This window comes from Sesamum indicum, linkage group LG9 (genome assembly GCF_026168435.1).
Source record: "Sesamum indicum cultivar Baizhima isolate 11 linkage group LG9, ASM2616843v1, whole genome shotgun sequence".
NCBI lineage: Eukaryota > Viridiplantae > Streptophyta > Magnoliopsida > Lamiales > Pedaliaceae > Sesamum > Sesamum indicum.
Window position 1 is genome coordinate 6,869,862 of NC_142665.1, and position 19,926 is coordinate 6,889,787.

At 34.6% G+C, this 19,926-nt stretch overlaps 3 protein-coding genes across 4 annotated transcripts; 2 read left to right on the plus strand and 1 right to left on the minus strand.

Moving 5' to 3' along the window:
• Positions 1 to 2,962: 2,962 nt before the first annotated feature.
• On the plus strand, positions 2,963 to 7,626 carry LOC105170926 (uncharacterized). Its single transcript, XM_088884938.1, has 8 exons — positions 2,963 to 3,482; positions 4,074 to 4,181; positions 4,275 to 4,922; positions 5,293 to 5,372; positions 6,332 to 6,802; positions 6,894 to 6,962; positions 7,058 to 7,155; positions 7,275 to 7,626. The coding sequence occupies exons 1-8, from the start codon at positions 3,473 to 3,475 to the stop codon at positions 7,345 to 7,347; spliced, it is 1,557 nt and encodes a 518-aa protein (XP_088741064.1). The 5' UTR covers positions 2,963 to 3,472; the 3' UTR covers positions 7,348 to 7,626.
• Positions 7,627 to 8,194: 568 nt separating this feature from the next.
• LOC105170927 (signal peptide peptidase 1) lies at positions 8,195 to 12,444 on the minus strand. Of its 2 annotated transcripts, none has more exons than XM_011091867.3 (12): positions 12,276 to 12,444; positions 11,659 to 11,747; positions 10,972 to 11,087; positions 10,726 to 10,877; positions 10,517 to 10,602; positions 9,772 to 9,899; positions 9,516 to 9,566; positions 9,304 to 9,390; positions 9,131 to 9,200; positions 8,850 to 8,986; positions 8,689 to 8,766; positions 8,195 to 8,508 (listed from the first exon to the last, which is right to left on the minus strand). In XM_011091867.3, the coding sequence occupies exons 2-12, from the start codon at positions 11,696 to 11,698 to the stop codon at positions 8,431 to 8,433; spliced, it is 1,023 nt and encodes a 340-aa protein (XP_011090169.1). In that variant the 5' UTR covers positions 11,699 to 11,747; positions 12,276 to 12,444; the 3' UTR covers positions 8,195 to 8,430. The 2 variants fall into 2 exon arrangements, with proteins under 2 accessions (XP_011090169.1, XP_011090168.1); XM_011091866.3 differs by having other exon boundaries at positions 11,659 to 11,759.
• Positions 12,445 to 13,515: 1,071 nt separating this feature from the next.
• LOC105170928 (Tetratricopeptide repeat (TPR)-like superfamily protein) lies at positions 13,516 to 16,803 on the plus strand. The gene is made up of 3 exons (XM_088884448.1): positions 13,516 to 15,866; positions 16,088 to 16,250; positions 16,357 to 16,803. The coding sequence occupies exon 1, from the start codon at positions 13,599 to 13,601 to the stop codon at positions 15,744 to 15,746; it is 2,148 nt and encodes a 715-aa protein (XP_088740574.1). The 5' UTR covers positions 13,516 to 13,598; the 3' UTR covers positions 15,747 to 15,866; positions 16,088 to 16,250; positions 16,357 to 16,803.
• The last annotated feature ends 3,123 nt before the right edge of the window (positions 16,804 to 19,926 follow it).

Genomic DNA, 19,926 nt, shown 5'->3' on the forward strand with positions numbered 1-19,926 from the left:
GGATTTGTCGATCCATTGTCTACGATCGTTTCACGTTCGGGATTTTTTTTTTTCTTTTTAGAGTTACGTGTTATAAATGACTTCAATTTGAATAAAAGTAATTGAATCATATTGGAAATGTATTACGTAAATGATTGGTGTTGGTACATGCGTCTAGATGTTATATCTGCATAATAGATTGAGTGTGGTATGTTTTTAAATTTTTAAAAATCAAAGTCGATGCGAAATGTAAAAAATAAAAAAATATATTAATATGACTGCATCTTTTAAAATTTTTTTAAGTTTTCGTTTGTCATATTTAAAATTTGAATTTTATTAGATAATTACGAAGATCTTCTTACTTTGTTTTATTTTCTCTTAAAATACCCGTAATGTTAAGAAAAAAAAATAAAAAAGATAAAAGATGAGAATTTCTTTGTTTCTTATTTTTTGAGTTTTCTGGTGATTTTTTGTATTAATATTTTCAATATGATTGAAGAGGGCCGTGCAAGATTAGTGTAATTAATACATAATTATTGAACATAGAAGTAAATTTTATATATTAATGGGGTTGAGCATTATTCTATATATGAAGGAGTTAATGATGATCACTTGTACCAACATAATCTATAGTCAACAAACGTAGTCCGAAATATAATTACATTGGACCAAGGTACTATATATATTGCAAAAATGAAACTATAATCATGTGATAAATACAAAGACAAAGTTATAAACTATAATCATGTTATAAACTATAGGATATTTCTTGCAACATTAATTAGTGAGAGATAGGAGGGATCAGAAAAATTTACAATTATTTCAACCAAATCGAATTGAATTGTTTTTTATGATTTATTTTTCAAACCGCATTTCTATTTGGACTAAAATCGCACTTTGGTTTTAATTTAGAATTTAAAAAAGCCGTACTGCTAAATATATAATTATTTTTTTATATTAATTATATAATGATTCGATAAAATAGTTCATTTTTTAGAAGATTTTCATATTTGAATTATACAATCGCAAATTTCATATGTTATCAAATATCGACATTACAAAGCACATTTTTATAAAATTTATATTTGGACTTTATACAAAAAAAATATAGGCAAAATTGCAAAATTGGTCCCGTAAGTATGGGGAGTGGCAAAATTAGGACCATAACTACATGACTGGCAATTTTAGTCCTATAAGTATTCATTTTGTGGCAATCTTGGTCCTTCTTACCAAAATTGCCAAAAAATGCAGTAAAGAATTGGGGCTTAGGGCTCCGGCATCCACATGAGCGCAACTTAAACACCTAGTAGCTCGCGTCGCTAATGACATGGCGTGGGCTGAAAAAGAGGCCCTCTTCCCACTTTTTTTCACCCCTGTGTAAGTAAAACCCTTCTCTCTCATAATTTCTTCAAATGAAGCTGCAAAGGAAGATAGACAACTGAAAATATTTGTTGTGCTTGAGGATGCTTAAGTGTTGCATGGCCTAAAACTTATGTGGTTTGGGGTTCACATGAGGACTATACTTAAATTTTGAAAATGATCAAAACGTCCTCAAAGATTATTTTAACAATTTAAATAGTCCTCAATTTACGCATTTTATGTTTAGATTGGATTCAAAATTATAACCGTCATATCAGAACTAAATTGCTATTCATGGTGAATCGTACAATTCAACAAAAATCTACAAAGAAACAGTGTATACATAATGCCTGGATGTTAGGTATAACTTTTACTATTTTCTGTTTGCTCTCGAGTTCATTTGGTTCCAACCTTCCTGATTTAGATATTTAGGAGTTATAGTAACACTTCGATCAAAACTTGGTATAACTAGACGAGATTTATAAACAAACAAGATCTAAGTATTGGGTACAACTTTTATTGCTTTACCTTCACTCTTAAACTTTGACTAGTTCTATCCAGAATAGTCGTACTGTTGTTTTAACCTACTTTATAAATGCAAGTAATCTAAAACAATTGTAAATTTGAGATCGAAACAATGAGATCATCCAAACTTATTCAGATTCGGATCTCGAATCAAGGGTTATTAAATGAGCCAAATGTGGTTTTATGAGTTATTTTGTCTTAAAACTTATAAAAAAATTTTTGGGAGAGATGTTAAGTTTGTTCAACTGGATTATGATTTTATAATTATAAATACCTTTCTAAAATACTATGAATTGACTAGCTTTTCGATGAGTTTATCCGTATATGCTCGATAGGTAATAATGAGTGGTTCAAGGGCTATCATATATGCCTTGTACACTATTCTTGAGCTATTGTACATATCCTAATGGTTTATCAATATGCGTTTAAAGGGTTTATTATTATGATTTCGATGAATAATGACGGTAGTTTGTAGGTTACTGTGTGTGATCAATGCGTGTTTATAAACTATCCGCATGCACGCAACAACAACAGTTGCACATAGTTCGTGAATATTTATTTGTGACAGATAGCTTTATACATCCAACATAATAACTGTGTATTTTATGATTTATTATTCATGTTGAATACTTTCATCAACGTGCATTCAAACACGGAATAATTAATTATTACATTTTTCTTTTTTTATCAAGACTAACACGTTTTTCTTGAACAACAATGTTTTTTTCGTAAAAGAAAATAAATTAAGTAGGGATTCTTTTATTCTTCTGGTCACACACTTTTCTTCACATTTATGAATAGCTTTCCTGCATTCATTATTTTGCATATGAAACCGTCGCAATGGGAAGTCAAATTAAAGATAAAAACGTCGCGAATTGTTCAGAAAGAAAAGCATATTCGAAATTGTTTATTTCTTTCTTGCACCAATCACCACGGCTTGCACTTTGCAATAACGACCATGAGGAACTTACAAGAAACATCATTAAGATATAAGAAAACTTCATTACAACCGTGTTAAATTTGATTTTTAAAATAATGTCTTAATCTTTCGAAGACTTTTAAATCTTGAAATTTTCTGCAAATAATTAAGAGAATTAGGTGCAATTAAGAACTTGAAAAGCGTAGTAAATTGGGATATTAAAGGTGAGAAAGTTGTGTAATTGAAGTTAATGCAGAGAGCAGGAGAGAGAACTTAGAGACGGATGGATGAGAAAGAAATCTAGAACAGAATAATCAAAATAAACAGGAAAGATATGCAAATCAAAGCTAAAAGATTGCAGATTTGACAAGAAGAAAGATAATAATAGCTAGGAAGAAGAAAATTCAAATCTTGAAATCTTTCTCGACTCAGCCAAGAAACAATACTAAAACTTTCTCTCTCTTTCTCCCTCTCTCTCTCTCCCCCTCCTATTCAGATATACATCAACTTGACATCTCAATCTCATGTAGCCCACAAATATTCGCTTTTGTTTCTCTGCCTGGGATTTCTTGAATTCTCCGCCAAGTTGAGTGGGATGGAATTTTGATGGGTCAATAAAGGGTCTAACAGAGAAAGGGGTGAAAAGTAGAAACCGAAGCAAAAAACCCAGAAAGGTTACATCGAAGAATCATGGAAGAAGGTAAGAATTTTTTATTTTTTGTTTTCTGGTACCCAGATCGTGTGATGTTGTTTCCAATTTGATTTTCTGGGCTTAGATGATAATGATTTTTCTGGAGAATCTGGATTTTGGGTGTTTGTCTATTTAGTTTAACTTCAACATTTTTTTGCTTTCGAGTTTGATTTCTGGGTTTTTAAGGGCTGTCTGTGTATGAAAATAGTACTGTAACAAGTAGATGAGAACAAGAGACAATTTTCAATCTTTGTGGCTATAATATATAAAAGTAGAAAAATCAATAAAAATCAACGAGGATGATTCTACCTTTGCTTCGGCCAGAAGGAATTGTTCTTGCATTGCCATTTTCCAGAATTTGAGACAAGTCCGAGCAAGTTATAGCCTTGCAATTTAGTCAAACAAGTTTCAGCAAGTGTTGAGAATATATTAAACATTTTGTATCTGCCATGAAAGAAATTATGCCATCTTCACTGTCAGAAATCGTTTTTGCTGTTCCAGGCAATTGTTGCGGATTATTGTGTGACTTCATTTTCATTCCCTTTTAGCTGATCTTTGTGGTACTTACTTCTGCTGCTTTCTGTTCTTAAAATGATTTAGACTCACCTGAGATGCATTCTGAAGATGAAAAAGCCCTTGTGGAGAAGAACAAGAAAAGGATCGTCAAGACACGACCTCAGGTTCAAGCACTGGAGAAATTTTATAATGGTAGCTTACTTGTCCTGTTATGTCTTGTGTTGCTACTTACTCATTTTCCTATGCTGCAATTTTTAATAAAGTTTGTCTCTCTTTTTCTCCCAGAACACAAATACCCTACAGAATCAATGAAAATACAACTTGCAGAGTCAATAGGTTTGACAGAGAAGCAAGTTTCTGGGTGGTTTTGCCACAGGAGATTGAAGGACAAGAAGTTAGTGAATGGGGAAAACTATGCTACTGGAAGGCAAGATCGGTCAAGTGGAGTCGTACAAGATCGTGGCAGTGGGCATAGACAAGATTCCTGTGGTAGCACGAAACAGGGAGATGATAGGAATCTTGATACCAGGGAAGTTGAAAGTGGAAGGTTGACTCCAAAAGAATTTTCTGCTGCAGATCTCACGTATGAGCATGGCAATCACTCTGCTGGAAACTACAATCGTGCGAATGATGCATCTTCAGGAAGTAGTTCTTCATTACGGAATATTTCTAACCATCAAAATGGGGATCCTTTTGATGCAGCAAGTTCAAAGTATCTCATACCCAAATTTCCAACGGATGTGAAGGGTGGAAAAGCTAGGTCTGGCCCCTCAGGTTACTTAAAGGTGAAGGGTCAAGTTGAGAATGCTGCCATAACAGCTGTCAAGAGGCAGCTGGGAAAGCATTACCGGGAGGACGGTCCTCCACTTGGTGTTGAATTTGACCCACTTCCTCCTGGTGCATTCGAGTCCTCAATGCAGGACCCAGTTCAAGGTGAGTCAGAATAGCTGTATTTTGTACATTTCTGTATTTTGCATATTTAGCAAATATTGATAAACTTCATTGGTCTTTTGAAAATTTTCTTGTTATGGTTTGTGACTTTGAAGCGTCATGCCCAAATAATCTTAATGTTTTTTTTTGGTCAATTACCATGTCAGTTGCAGAGTGCAATCATTAAGGAGTTCAGGATTGCTAGTTCTTAATAAACTGCAGTTTTAAAAATTTATCATCCTTCTCCATAGGTACCATAGATCATATGTGAGGTTTTGCATGATTTGGTTTACAGTTGGGGATTTACAGTCTGACTACTGTTATGTTGTTCATCATTGTGACCTTTCTTGTTTCTAATGCGTATTCTTTGCAGAAACTTGCTACACAGGAGATGCTGTTCCTGCCACCTCACCTGATGTTTCAAAAATTCGCCAGAATCCCAAGTTTGGTGAGGTGAGTGAACTTTTCATCATTGCTCGATCTTCGTGTCTTGAATTAAATGGTGCAACATCTAGCAATGTTGTACCTGAGGAGTGTCTATTAAACGTTTGAAGAGCTGTGAAATTTATATCTGAAAGGCTAGAATGAAGTCTCTATTAATCATTTAGAAGCTCCAGATGATGTACTTAGCCTGCATTTTTAAGATGCATGACGGCAAATGACAGGGTTACACTTTCACTAGGCTCATGTGCATCAGCATGAATGTACTCTCAACAGATTCCTGTTTGACTTTCATATTTGAATTCTCATGGGGAATGCTAAAGTTTCCTGTCCATTGAGTAGAGGTGGAAATTGTGTTTATATGATCTGATTGAGCTGGTTTTCTATTTCACATATTTTTCCTTTTTAACTTGATGAGCTTTTTATATTTCTCAAATTTCTAAAACAGCTTGCCCTCCGTGTTGTATAAATAATATGATGGAGTCGCTGATGTTAATCGGATTTTGTTCTGTAATATACCTTTGTCCTGCTGATATATTCACCTAGCTAGATTGTGGAGATCTGTTTGCCATTGCGTTTGAGGTCAACCATCAATAGATGAGTCATTTTTTGGTGTTCTGTCTTCCACGAAACTTGGATGGTGAATCTTACCCTGATGCTGCAGTTGTGTTTAATGCTTAAGGTTTTTTGCAGCATAAAACATTAATCAATAATCAAAATCATGTTACCTGAGCTAGAGCTAATTGCATATGACAGCTCACTGGCAATGATGAGCCATGTTCCTCCTTTGCTTGTTGTGTTAGAGCATTCTTGTTATCAGTTAATGAACCTTTATTAGTGCACATGTGTGTATGGACAGAAATAGAAGCCTGCTAACATGCTCTGTTCCTGATCCAATATCATTTGAACTGTAAGAGGATTATGTTTCAGATGCAATGGATTGTATTTTGTTCTTATCTCAATCTTTACAGGGACGTGAATACAAGTCCAGCATGTCTTCTTATAACTCTAACATGGATGGAACAAATCTTAAAATGAGGCGTGGATCTGATGTTCCTGATAGCTATACTCAGCAAAAGTTCAGACTAAAGAATTCTTTGTCCAATGGTGGTGGTGCTTACTATAACAACTCTTCAGTAGAGTTGCCTGAAGGTTCTGACGGAGATGTACCTGGTAATGAGAGTAGAGATGAGTATCGATTGAAGCCACGAAAGAGTGTTGAAGCTGTGAGAATGGATTACATTTCAAGCTATCCTCGTCCGCAACCTTATGGTGGGAAAATGAGAGAGGAACAAGCAGAACGTTCATGCCGCAAGCCTATTGATGTTGGCACCAAGGTTTCCCTCAGAGAAAACATTGAAAATGACTATTCCAATTTCATCAGGAAAGGAAATCATCATCACAATTATCGGGACAAAGGAATTTCCAGACAAACCATTAAGGTTGGTATCTACTTCCCCTTCTGGCATTAAAACTTTGCTGTCAGTGACTTTTGTGCTAATAGTCTGTGATCTGGTAACAATATATATGCAGGATGGCGAAATGCATCCTGATAGAAGGACAATAAATGAAAATCGAGTTAAGGTGCCCTTCAAGAATGCTGTAAGTCTTGTACCTGCGTCAACGCTGAATTTTAACCGAATTTCAGAATGGACTGTTAACATGCTTTTTCCTTCACTTGTTTTCTTTATTCATAGGGTCCAAAAAGATTAAGGGAAGACTGTCCTCAGCAGCAACATCATCTCAAAACATCATTGATGGTGGATAACCTACCAGAGAGCTATCAAGTCATAAGGTTTGGCCTAATAGGATATGTTTCTTTCTGTCAAAGTCATTTTTCCTACCTGCAATATAATATTGCAGCCTGTACCACAACCTTTTTCCTGATATAAAACAAATATCTGAATGCTTTAGGCCTGCAACAGAGATGCCATCTAGTTTTAGTGAAGACGAGGAAAGTGCAGAGACAAGTTCCTCTGTGGATTAAGACAATGACATTGGATGGGAGCAAAGAAGGGCCGAGGTAAAGACGTTTCTGCTTGAGTAGTAGACTCCACGACATCTATTAGAGCTGCTGGAAGTATGTATAGTATAAGTTAACTTCTTTAGCATTGTAACATTAGCCAACTCTTGTAGGAACAAGGTAATTACCAAAGAGACTGATGATTTTGTCATGGCCTTGTGTGAATCATTCTTGTCTGTGCTCAGTTATTTATTCTTCTTGTACAACAGTTTTTTATCTAGAAAAGAATTTTGCGAGTTTTCACCTGCCAAGTCTGCTATTGAAGTAAATTACTGTCGGAGATGGTGAAAATTAGACGGCTAGATTGGCCATTTCAAAGGGAACTCTACCAATTCCTTTAGTGCAAGTTTTTCAAATATCCTCATATGGTATCAGATTCTCATCGGATAAGAAGCCAAGTTGGATGCAGGCAGTGTATGCAACAGACAGCTATAGTACTTATAAACAAAAACTGTACGACTGATCTGGGGTTATGAATCAAACTCAGAAGTGTTTTCTTGAATTTTTTATGGCCCTATGATTTTTAGTATTTAGTGGTTGCAATAAAATGAAATGGTAAAGCAAATAAACTGTATATGTGCGCCCAAATATCCGAAAATCCAAAGGTAAAATACATATTTAATCTACAAGGAAAATTCTAATCCTAGGAGAACGTATAACCTTGATATACAGACATTCCTCTTGTAAATAATTAAAATAGAGGTAATGAGAGCTCCAATCTTCATTCTTTTGCAGAATGAGTGACAACTTGTATTCTTCACATCAAATAATAATATTTCTGAAGAAAAGACAAATTTCACAAACACAGATATGGAGAAGGAATCAAAATTTATGACATTAAGATCTGATTATGGATTCACATTCAGGGATCATCTTAAAGCGGGCAAGAAGGTGCTAATATTGTTTCTGCTAATTACCAAAATCTGGTACAACAATATGTGGTTTCATAAGTTAGTCGATGACTACTGAAGAGCTTTGTCATATATGTCCTCAACCTTCTTTGTAAGTAAAATTTGAACCCTTCACCTCAAAATCTACCAATCAAAATCAGTCCGCTTTCTTGCTCGAGTCTGCATCCGTTTCTTCAGAAGCGCTACTTGTTTTAGACTCGTCAAACGCCAACAACTACACAGAAAGACAACATGTTAAAGATACTAATGTCTTTAGCATGATCTGGCTTGCTGAAATTTAACAGTTTATAAAACATTATTTCGGCCATAGTGGGGCATAATCGAACAGAATTATTCAACTTTTTAGTGTAAATGTTAAAATTAAAAAGAAGGAATAGCAAGAGTGTAAACTCACGGGTTTGACTTCCCCATTCCATAAGCAATGTGCAGCCAAGAATCCAATAACACCAGGCACAATATACAACAGTGCAGGCTGGAAGAAATTAAGAAGGCATAAATACATACAAAATGAGCGTGGATTGGATACTTCAGCCTCGTTGAGAAAATTTTACTCACCTGTGCTGCTTGAAACCAGTTCATTACAATGATTGTGACGACCAAACCAACTGTATATCCTACAAAAGCGCTCTTAAAATATTGGCTCTCTTTTCCTCTGGAAACATCAAATCTTAGTGCCAATGCAACAAAAATTCCTGAAAATTAAAAAAAAAAAACAATTATACAATTTATCCCGCTATAAATTATCCAGATATGCACTTGTACCATTAGTCTGCAGCGGGTTGACGAGAATATATTCCAATACACAATTCTAAAATCTGAAATTTTGAAGTCCGTACCAGGGATCACTATATCACCAAGTCCTAACATCGAAAAGGGACGTGCAGAATCTGATGTTGGGAATAAAAGCTGAAAAAAATGAAGCATGATTGTAGTAGATCAAGTGGAAGCAGAAATATGGAAACGTAATCAGCCATGCTAGGTAGATATGTTATAGATTCGAATTACAGACCTTTATTGGAGCATCAAAAGATTTAGCTACGCTAACCATGACTGGAGTAAAAAAAACCCAGAAAATGTCATATACAAAAAGTCCCGCCTGCAGTTCGCAAAAATACCATCACGTAAAGAAACATTAGATGTAGCATAGAATAGTATCAATCAGAAAGTAATCTGGACATCCACACCCTCAGATGAAAAAGAAATAATTAATCAAGTTCTTACCAAGAGAATAGCACCAGTCTTAAATGAGCCAAGTGAAAGCATTTCAATTCCCTGAGATTGTTTTAAGATAGAAAATGGATATGGAAAAGGTCAGCTAAAGCTCTTATACTTAAAGAAAATTGATAACAAACTCAAATAATTCACTGCTACAAAAGCTTTGAATTTCAAGGTATACGAGTTCAGTTTCATGCAATTGCACAATCTTGTGCAAGTTGGGGGCGTAAAGGCAAAATATAAGAGTGTTCTGCCAACAAACCTGAATGCAGAAAGCAAGCCCCAATATATTATTAGCCAGCCAGTGCTTCTTGGAAGCATACCAAATGCAAAAGAAGGTTCCGGGAATTGCCGCGACAATCTGTGATTTTGTAAACTCGACCTCCAAAGCTGTGCAACAAATGTGTAAAGAAAAATATCATTCTGCATCTTACAAGCAATACAATGTCAAGCAGACCAAACAGAAAGCTTCTAGGGAAACACACAAGTTATCCAAGAAACAAGCTTGCTTTCCTCTCTGAATACGTCTTGTCAAAATATCCATCAGACTTTACCAATAAACGTTGCTTAACACAAAGAATACATTTCTGAAGCAATATATTCTCAGACCTTCTCCCTTAATTTTGGCTGACAGTTGAAACAGTGAGATCTTTATTAATGTTTTCCTTTTGAAGTTGTAAGGTTCTTCTGCAACTTCACTTTTCACCCTCCAATAGAGTTGATACTCCTTGTCTATCACGTTATGCACTTATTCTCAAATATATAAATATATACATAACCATTCCCATGAAATGAAACAAATGTGGTCGTATCAAGGAGAAAACTGAATCATGCTTGACAAAGCAACTAGCATTTCCAAGAGGAAATGAGCCTTTGTAGTATGTTGCATTGCCTCAATGAACAGTACAAAGCAAAATTCAAGTGCATGCATCCAAAAGCAACATACTATTGCAATACATTAAGAGACAAAAAATAAAAATCAGACAGAGTTATTGGTGGGTACATACATCGGAAATATGGGAAATGCCATATGATGGGATTATCATTCCATGTTTTTGGCAGGAATCGTTTAATTGCTGGTAGCAATGTTGCCCTACAAAGTTGACACGAAAGAAGCAAGATTAACAGACAAATACCACAATTCTCTTAATAAACTCATAAAAAATAAACTCAGCTAAACAAACATTAAAAAAATAGCCAATATGGAAGAACATACGAAAGAGCAGCGATCCCGAGCACGAAAAAATAGCACGTTAATACAGCATTAACCAAGTCTTTCGATAGAAATTTGAAAAGAAAAAACAGTGATAGCAACATTGCACTCCCAACCAACGGAAACCGCATAGCATGTTCGTTTGACATTGTTTCCTGAAAAATTCATAGTATGAAATGAGATGGTCAAAACTGATTCCTAGGGGTACAACATTTAATCACAGGAGATGCAGGTAGAAGCCCAACTTACTGATGGTGGAGTTGGTTTAACAGAGCGATAGCACCCAACATACACAGTTAGAGAAGCTGTCAGGATGACATTTAAATTTGGGTCTATCTTCACGAAGAGCGGGGCTATGGTCAAACCTGTAATCAATGATAAAGCATGTGGTCAGAATGTGAAAAGGCAGAGCAAATGATGCACTGCGATGGACTGTACCCAACCTCCAAACTTTCCAGTACTTTATTCACAAGTCATTCAATCAGACGTGAGCTTGAACTTTCAGATAACATAAATGCCTAAATGCAAGTCTGAGCAGACAAAACACAGATAATGATAGATACATGACTCTGATCAGGTCCATGAGTAAATCAGGAGGGAAATTTTACCTTAACAAAAACCTACAATAGTATGGTTATATCTTACACAGCTATTGCATCAAGACTTTGGGCTACTAAAACAATGAAATGCTGAATGAGGAAAACATTTATCAAGGATTGATTTTCCAGCTTGATTCATAAACATTCTAGACCATCTTAGCCACAAATATGTTAATCAAGATTCAGAAATCAGTAAGCAACTGAACATATAGCGAAAAAGTGTAAATTTAACACAACACCAGAGAGGAAATAACATAGTAGCTTCAATTCACTAGTGTGGGAAAAAAAAATCAATAACCAAAACCAAATTAATTCACTGAAACAGAAGAAGTCATACCTGCTAGAGCCAAATTCGCAAGACGCTCATTATTCTTCATTCTAAATCTTGAAAAATTCTGAACTGTCCTCAATACTTCTCCAAAGCAACTACCAGAATCACTACGAAAGTCAAGATACAAGATTATGAAAATCAACAAATACATCAAGACATGATCTTTCCAAGATCCTTCACATGATGAGACAGACCCATAAAGGAATCACAGAGTAACTTCTCTGCATTCATCCCTTTGGCAAGAAACATATAAATCTGAACCAAGATACCGTGGTAGAGTGAAAAGGGAACAAAACTCCAATCTTTTAAATCATTCAATTCCTTATGTTTTCTCTTTGTCCAGCGTTAATACAAAAGCGTTCCCGATGAATAATCTCAAGATCATGTCAAGAGGTAGAAGACGAATATGACAGAAATTCCCTCCAATTAATGAATAACCATATCCCCACAACAACATTTTAATTAATTCTTGAAGTAAACCAAGACCCATATCAAAAATTCATGTTATTCGCACAAATGAACGGATAAATACACATATACTGATCAAACCTATACAAACATGTCCACACATAGATACAATTACACAAACAAACACATAAATCAAGAGAGGCTCGTGCACAAACCTCAAAAACAAGAAGAAATCGGTGCAGATCTTTCTCTCTCCCCCTGTATGCTAATCTTCAATTTCGAACACACAGATCGGAACACCTTCAATCTGTGCAAATTTCACACATATCCAGAGAGAGAAAAGGGTTTTAGTTCTTTTTACACACTGAAGAAAGGGGGCAGAGAAATTTCAATAAATAGGCACTTGTAAAATCCCAGTAGTTCAGTAACTTTCTTGATTGTACCTTTGACCAAAGCGTCTACTTTTGATGAGTTAGTCTTGATGTACAACCGCTGCGAAGCGAGTTTAGGAATTGTAGGATAAGATACTGCAGGGGCTAATGCCCGAGGAAGCCACGCACAGCGAGCGGCAGTGGACCAATAATTTATTGCCACATCAGATTCAGAAAATATCTTTTGATGGTTTTTCACACTTTATATACTTTTTCTTTTAGCTAATTAATGGCAAAATAATAGGAAATTTGCCTATTTTATTAGGATTTTTCCTTTCCAACAAAAGTTATAATTATGTTTTTCAAGAAAAATTAGTAAAAAAATTATTTTACATCTAACTTTTAAAAATATGAATATTAATATCTAATTTTAAATAATAAGTAAAAAATAAAAAATAAATAATTTTAACTCGCCATCACCTGAGATTAGTGTAATTATACATAGTACCCTATTGGTTTGAAAAATTATATTTAATATTCATAACCTTTGTTTTCGTCTAACAAGTCGATCATTTAGTCAAAATTCACTGAATATATTGATATTATAAAAAATAAAAAATAATTATATTTACTTCCGATTGATTTGTCTCAAGTTTGTTACAAGTAGCATAAATATTTTTCTGGCCGTAATAAATTTATAAAAGTTAATGTATCCCTTCTAATATGCATTAAATTATGAAAATGTATAAAGTAATTTGATCAGATAAATATTTATTTTACCTATAATAAATTAATAATAAGTCAATAAGGAGTAAATGTGGATTTTTATTGTGCTAATATCAGCAAATTCAGTTAATATTACTCTAAAGAATTCAATTATTAAAATATATGAAATTTAAATGTAATTATATCAAATTTAAAATGCATTATGTTGCATATTTTCTTAAATTGCATTTTCTTTGTATTTTCAGTAATTATTAAAATCTATAGTTTTTAATTAATTAATAATTAATAATATAATTGAACCACGCGGAAAGGCCCAAAACAATCAGCTCTCAACAACTGAAAGTGCTGAAATATTTCCTCAATGGCGTGTTTGCGTTTTTGTTGCTCATAAAAATCGGTCTGCTGTGAGAAAAGCAGAGCTCAGTAACTCTCAGCTCGTCGATGGCGGCAAGGCGGCCATTTATCCACTGCAAGAAATTCGCTAGACCTACACGCAGTTTTTCTACTAACAGCCCCGTTAACCATTCCTCTAGTTCTGCTCAAACCCTTTCGTCGGCTTCGTTTTTGCTCGAAAAGATTTTGTGGGCTCTAAAGAGAGGTCAGTCGATCAATACCTATTTGTTTTATCAGCTAAACCCATCAACATACGCTCAAGTTCTTTGCGAATGTCGTGATGATTTGCGTATTGGTCAGAAGTTTATTGATTTAATAGCATTAAATTACCCGAATTTCAAGCATTCGTCGTGGTCGTTAAGCGCGGCGGTACATGTGTTAGTGAGGAGTAAGAGACTACCTGATGCGCAGGCTTTGATCCTAAGGATGATTAGAAGGAGTGGGGCTTCTAGAACTGAGATTATTGATTCGTTATTGGGTACTTATGAGAAATGTGGGTCGAATCTTTATGTTTTTGATTTGTTTATTAGGACTTATGTGCAAGCTAGGAAGTTTAGAGAGGCTGTTGAGGCGTTTCGGGCATTGAAAATTAGGAATGTTTGCGTTTCTATTAATGTGTGTAATAGTCTTCTTGGAGGACTAGGTAAAATCGGGTGGGTTGATTTGGCAAGAGAAGTGTATGAGGAAATGGTGAGAAGTAGAATGGACTTGAATTCGTATACGCTCAACATCATGGTAAATGTGTTCTGTAAGGATGGTAAAATAGAGAAAGCAAAAGAGTTTCTAATGGAGATGGAGAAAAGAGGGATCTTTGCGGATATTGTGACGTATAATACTATGATCAATGCTTATTGTCGTGCAGGGCATATTGAGAAAGGTCTCGTGATGATGAGGTTGATGCGGGATAAGGATATGGAACCATGTCTTTTGACTTATAATTCAATTGTCAATGGTTTGTGTAAAAATGGGCGGTACGAGAGAGCAAAGGAAGTTTTTAATGAGATGATCCAGATTGGGATGAGCCCTGATACTGCCACTTATAACACCTTGCTAGTTGAATGTTGCAGGAAGGATAATGTGGTCGAAGCCGAGGGTCTTTTTGATGAAATGTTGCGTCGTGGTGTCGTCCCAGATTTAGTTAGTTACAGTTCGATTATTGGGTTTTTTTCAAGAACCGGCAATCTTGATCGGATGATGACTTATTACAGGGATATGCAGTCCAAAGGTCTGACCCCTGACAAATTTGTTTATACCATTCTGATTGGTGGATTCTGTAGACACGGTGCTATCTCTGATGCTATGAAAGTGCGTGATGAAATGATGAAGCTAGGTTGCCATATGGATGTGGTGACTTACAATAGTATCTTGAATGGCTTATGCAAAGAAAAGATGCTTTGCGAGGCAGATGCGCTTTTCAATGAGATGCTGGAAAGGGGTGTGTTTCCTGATTTTTGTACTTATACAACTCTAATAAATGGATATTGCAAGACCGGATATATGGATAAAGCATCAAGTTTGTTTACTTCTATGCTTCAAAGAAATCTAAAGCCTGATGTAATTACATACAATACCTTGATTGATGGATTTTGCAAGGCAGGTGAAATGGAAAGGGCCATAGAGTTGAGGGACGACATGATTTCTAAAATGATACATCCTAACTACATCACATACGGCACTCTAATGAATGGATTCTGTGACGGTGGATTTCTATCTGAGGCATTTAAATTGTGGAATGAGATGATTGATAAAGGCATTGAGCCTAACATTATTATTTGCAATTGCCTTATAAAGGGCTATTGCAGGCATGGTGATCCGGGAAAGGCACTTGAGTTTCTGAAAAAGATGAAGCCCAGAGGAATCTTTCCTGATTGCATCAGTTATAACACTCTTATACATGGATTTATGAAGGAGGAAAATATTGACACAGCTTTTGACTTGGTGAAACGAATGGAGAAAGAAGATCTTGTACCGGATCTAGTTACCTATAATGTTATTTTGGCTCAGTTTTGTAGGCTTGGTAGAATGCAAGAAGCCAATACAATATACAGAAAGATGATTGAGAAGGGCGTGAATCCTGATAGGTCAACCTACACATCATTAATAAATGGTTATGTCTCACAGGAAAATTTAAAGCAAGCTTTTAAGCTCCACGATGAGATGCTGCAGAGGGGCTTCGTCCCTGATGATAAGTTTTAGTTTGCATGTCGGAATGGCTATATCTCAGAGGCAGTTGAAGGATTCTGGTTGCTACACTTTTCCGGCATTAAACGCACAACGTTGTTAGCAAACAGGTCAAATATTGACCTGGAAATGAAGGTGGATCCTCTGTAAAATGCAGTTAACTCATCACATACTCACTTATAGTTGAATAATCAACATCCTTGGCCAGTTCTTGCAATTGCCTGGAGTTTTGTTCATATCGCTAGCACATGTTCTAGCAATTGCTATATCTAACTCGCTGTTTTCTCCAAGCTTGAAGATATAGTGTACAAACAAGTTTCTTGTTTTTTAACAATGTTTTTTTTCTTGTCCTCCAGGAATTGTCGACGTACTGAGTAGACTGGAAGGGCGTGGGCTTGAAGAACAAGGCATAGTATGAAAAACATAAATTTTCTTTCTTAACAAAGAATCATACATAGCCCAGGAATTGAATGAGGATATGAATGAATGCAAGATGGAAAAATGATGCATCCAGCTGTGGTACTCCTCAAACTCAATCATCAATCTTTTCATTTTTTTTCCCCGTAGCTACTCACACTTTAGTTTCCTTTCCCTTAAGTAATTCCATTGCAATGTGCGTTTTCAGATTTGGTAAGATAGAACGTGAGCTGAGTCTGAAGCGATATAGTTTTTGGCAAACCCTTGATGGGATGGTTATACAGGAAAGAGTCTGAAGCAATATAGTTTTCATGATACTATCACTAAGTTATGAAGTAGGAGCGGAACTACAGGAAAGAGTGAGAAAAAATCGAAACTGTTGGATTTATGAATTAATTTGGTTTACTAACAGGGAAGTAGACTGCACAAACCATTTACATGTCAAGAGGAGTAGCAAAGGGCTTATACACATTACAAGAATGCGTCTTTGTGTTTCTCATTGATCTACAGACAATGTATGGTTGTGTTTCCAAAGGTTGATTATAGAACAAACCACCCCAATTTGGTAGGGTTGGTCTACCATGTAACAATGTACGTATAATTGTGTGGTGCTAGATGATGAAGGCTGGTGGGAGTTGGAGTTGTTGATATCCAACATCACCGACCCCATAAACAGAGTAATTGAAAATGAGGAAATGATTTGTGTGGAGGAAGGCATCTCAACCCTCCATTGTTTGTGGTAGAGTTAGATTAGATTATCTTATGTTTGGGCGGTGGGCTCGAGAGACATAACATAACATATACCTCGGAGTTGCCGATTCTGAATTAAAAGCAAAGCGCAGTGTAAGTGAGTGAGTAGGGCGCGTAGTGTACTACCTCTCTAAGCTGAGCTGCTGTGCTGTGGCTTCTCTCCTCATTAAAAACCAATAATAATAATAGGATGTAGACTGTTCGATGCGGTCAAACCCTAATTACTTACTCCCCTATCACTCTATTACCTACCTACTTACCTATACTATACATACCCTTCTCTAACAGACTACGTCTACGTCTACGTCTACATACGCATACAACTATTTTTGCTCAACACTCCATTTTTAAGCCTATCACCTCTTTTCCTTTCAAGTTGCATAACTAAAAAAGGTTGCTTTCTAATTTAAAACCTAAACATTTATTATATATATATATGATGTGTGTATTAATAAAAAATATCAATTACTTAGAAAAATATTACCAATCATTAGTCGATTATTCAAAATTTTGCCCATCAACCAATCAATTATTATTAAAGCAATTATACAAAATTCAGATAAACTTTACGCAACTGAAGTATAAAGATTTGTTATTAAAGAATAGGGTAAATCACAACGACATTTCAAGATTTGATATAATTACAAATATCTTATCGTTGTTTGAATAATTATAAATTTCTCCCTTAAATAAAAAATAATTATTTAGCCCCTTGACAGTGAAGTGGACACTACTATTTTACGCTTGTTAATATTTTTAAAAAAAAATTGATGGTGAGTAAAATAATTAATCTATAAGTACTATTAGCTCATAAGAATATTTCAGAAAATTATAAAATATATATAAATTTATAATTTATAATCCAAAAAAATATTTTAATTAATTCACTATAAAAATTTAACGGAATGAACTCGTTATAAAATTAATATTTTCAAAGCTATATATATATTTCTAATGACAGAAAAATAGGCTGAATTTGCCAGTCACGTGTGAGTTATAGGCGCGTGGGTACGTAAGATGAAATTAGACGACAGAGATGGCGTGTGAGGGTGGGTGTATGTATGTGCAAGTGTAGGATATTATATTAGGAAGAGGGATGGGCCCAAGGGGAGACAAACAAAGTCCTTTCTTTCTGAGACCGCCGCTTTCTTTCCTGAGGAAGGGCTTTGATTACCTGCTCTGCACACACACAACCCTAACGTACGACATTTTGTTTCCGTGATTACTTTACATAGATTTCAAGGACAGCGCGTGATTAGTATTGCTTTTGAACTATGATTATGATGGTTTAATTAATACTTAAATTATTATTAACTTCTGATGTAAATACTATTTAGTTTACATTTTTCGCACTAATCAATTTTTAATATTTGATTTAGCAAAAATCAGAATTTTAATTCTTAATGTATTGGTGTCACTGCATTTATTTTCTAATTAATTATTGAATTTCACAAATTACATTAAGACTACATTCTAATTGATAGATTTGAACTTGCAACGATAATATTTAAATAATAATTAGAAGCATAATGACACTTAATACTGATTAATTAACTAATTTCTCAAAAATCAACAAAAAATAATTAGGACCCTTGAGAATAAAATGAATAAAATATTTCCAAACATTAAATAGTGAAAATGTCATATGGTCGGTGTTTGTTTATATTAAGTGCAACAACATTGAAGCTACTACCCACGTGACACACAATTCCAACTATTAATATTATTAATATTATTAATATTATTATGGTTATTTTTTGTTCAAAAGTAAAATAAGAATCCTACCCTTTTTAATTTGGAATATGGCAAAAAAAAAAAAAACATTTAGATTTTTATATTTTGCATTTAACTTTTTTTTTTGTCAACTTATTATTTTAACTTTGTGAAATTTGCACTTTGTCATATATACGACAGTACTCTCGATGATATTTCTATCGAAAAAACAAGACATGGCCTACACATACCCAAAAAAACATTACTATATTAATTTTATACATTAAAATATAAATTTTATAAAGTTAAGATGATAAGAAGACACGTAGTAACAGTAGTGGCTTGAATAATTGATGATGTTGAGAAGCAAGCACGGGAGTGAATGATGGAAGGGGCCGAAAACGAAAGGGTGTATGGGGAAAGGACACATGTCTTTCTTTGTAGCTTCTCCCCCAATGTAATTATAATTACCCTTATTTACTCTATTTTTTTTTTCTCACTTTAATCATAATTTTTCACTCCTCTTTTCCATTTCCACATCATTCTCATCAACAATTTGTGGGGTTTTCTTCCTTTTCTTACATCATATTGTCTTGAATCGCGCATGATAAAACCAACCATAAATTCTTCAAAATTCTCCATTCTTGTGATTAATTTGTTTGGACATGAATTCATGGAATTATTGTGATTATGCTAATTATTACTTAATTTACATAACCTTTTTTTTTTGCAAAGAATGATTAGGTGTCCCTTTTGCATGAAAAGAAGTTAGAGAGGAAGCAAGAGGGATGAGGAGAATGTGATGGAATATAAAGCATGTTAGTAGAATTATTATTAATCTAGTGGTGCTACGTATAGCCAATGGGATGAATGGGGAATAAGCCTAAGACATAGGCCACAATCATAGATATGTACATATAATCTCCTACCTAAGTATAGGATTATTGTATCCCATTAAGGTTGTCTCTACATAATTAATTATGAGGGGGGAGAATATTTTCCATCCAAGAACCACCACACTCCTCTTTTTATCTTAATTTATAAAATCTTTCACCCATACTATTTTATTAATTTTAATATATACCATAATTCCTCATCTTTTTTAAGAAAAAACGATGGATCAGCGATGAATAATCATTTATTGTCGATGATGTGTAAGCTTCTCCCTTCTTGAAATTAGGGTTCTGGGTCGTCGTCTGATTTGGTACCAAGTGTTAGATGGACATTAAAATGGTAATTTTTTTTTTTTTTTTTGTATTCTTGAAAAACATTTCAAGAAATAAAAAATGATCTAAATTATATATATTCTTTAATA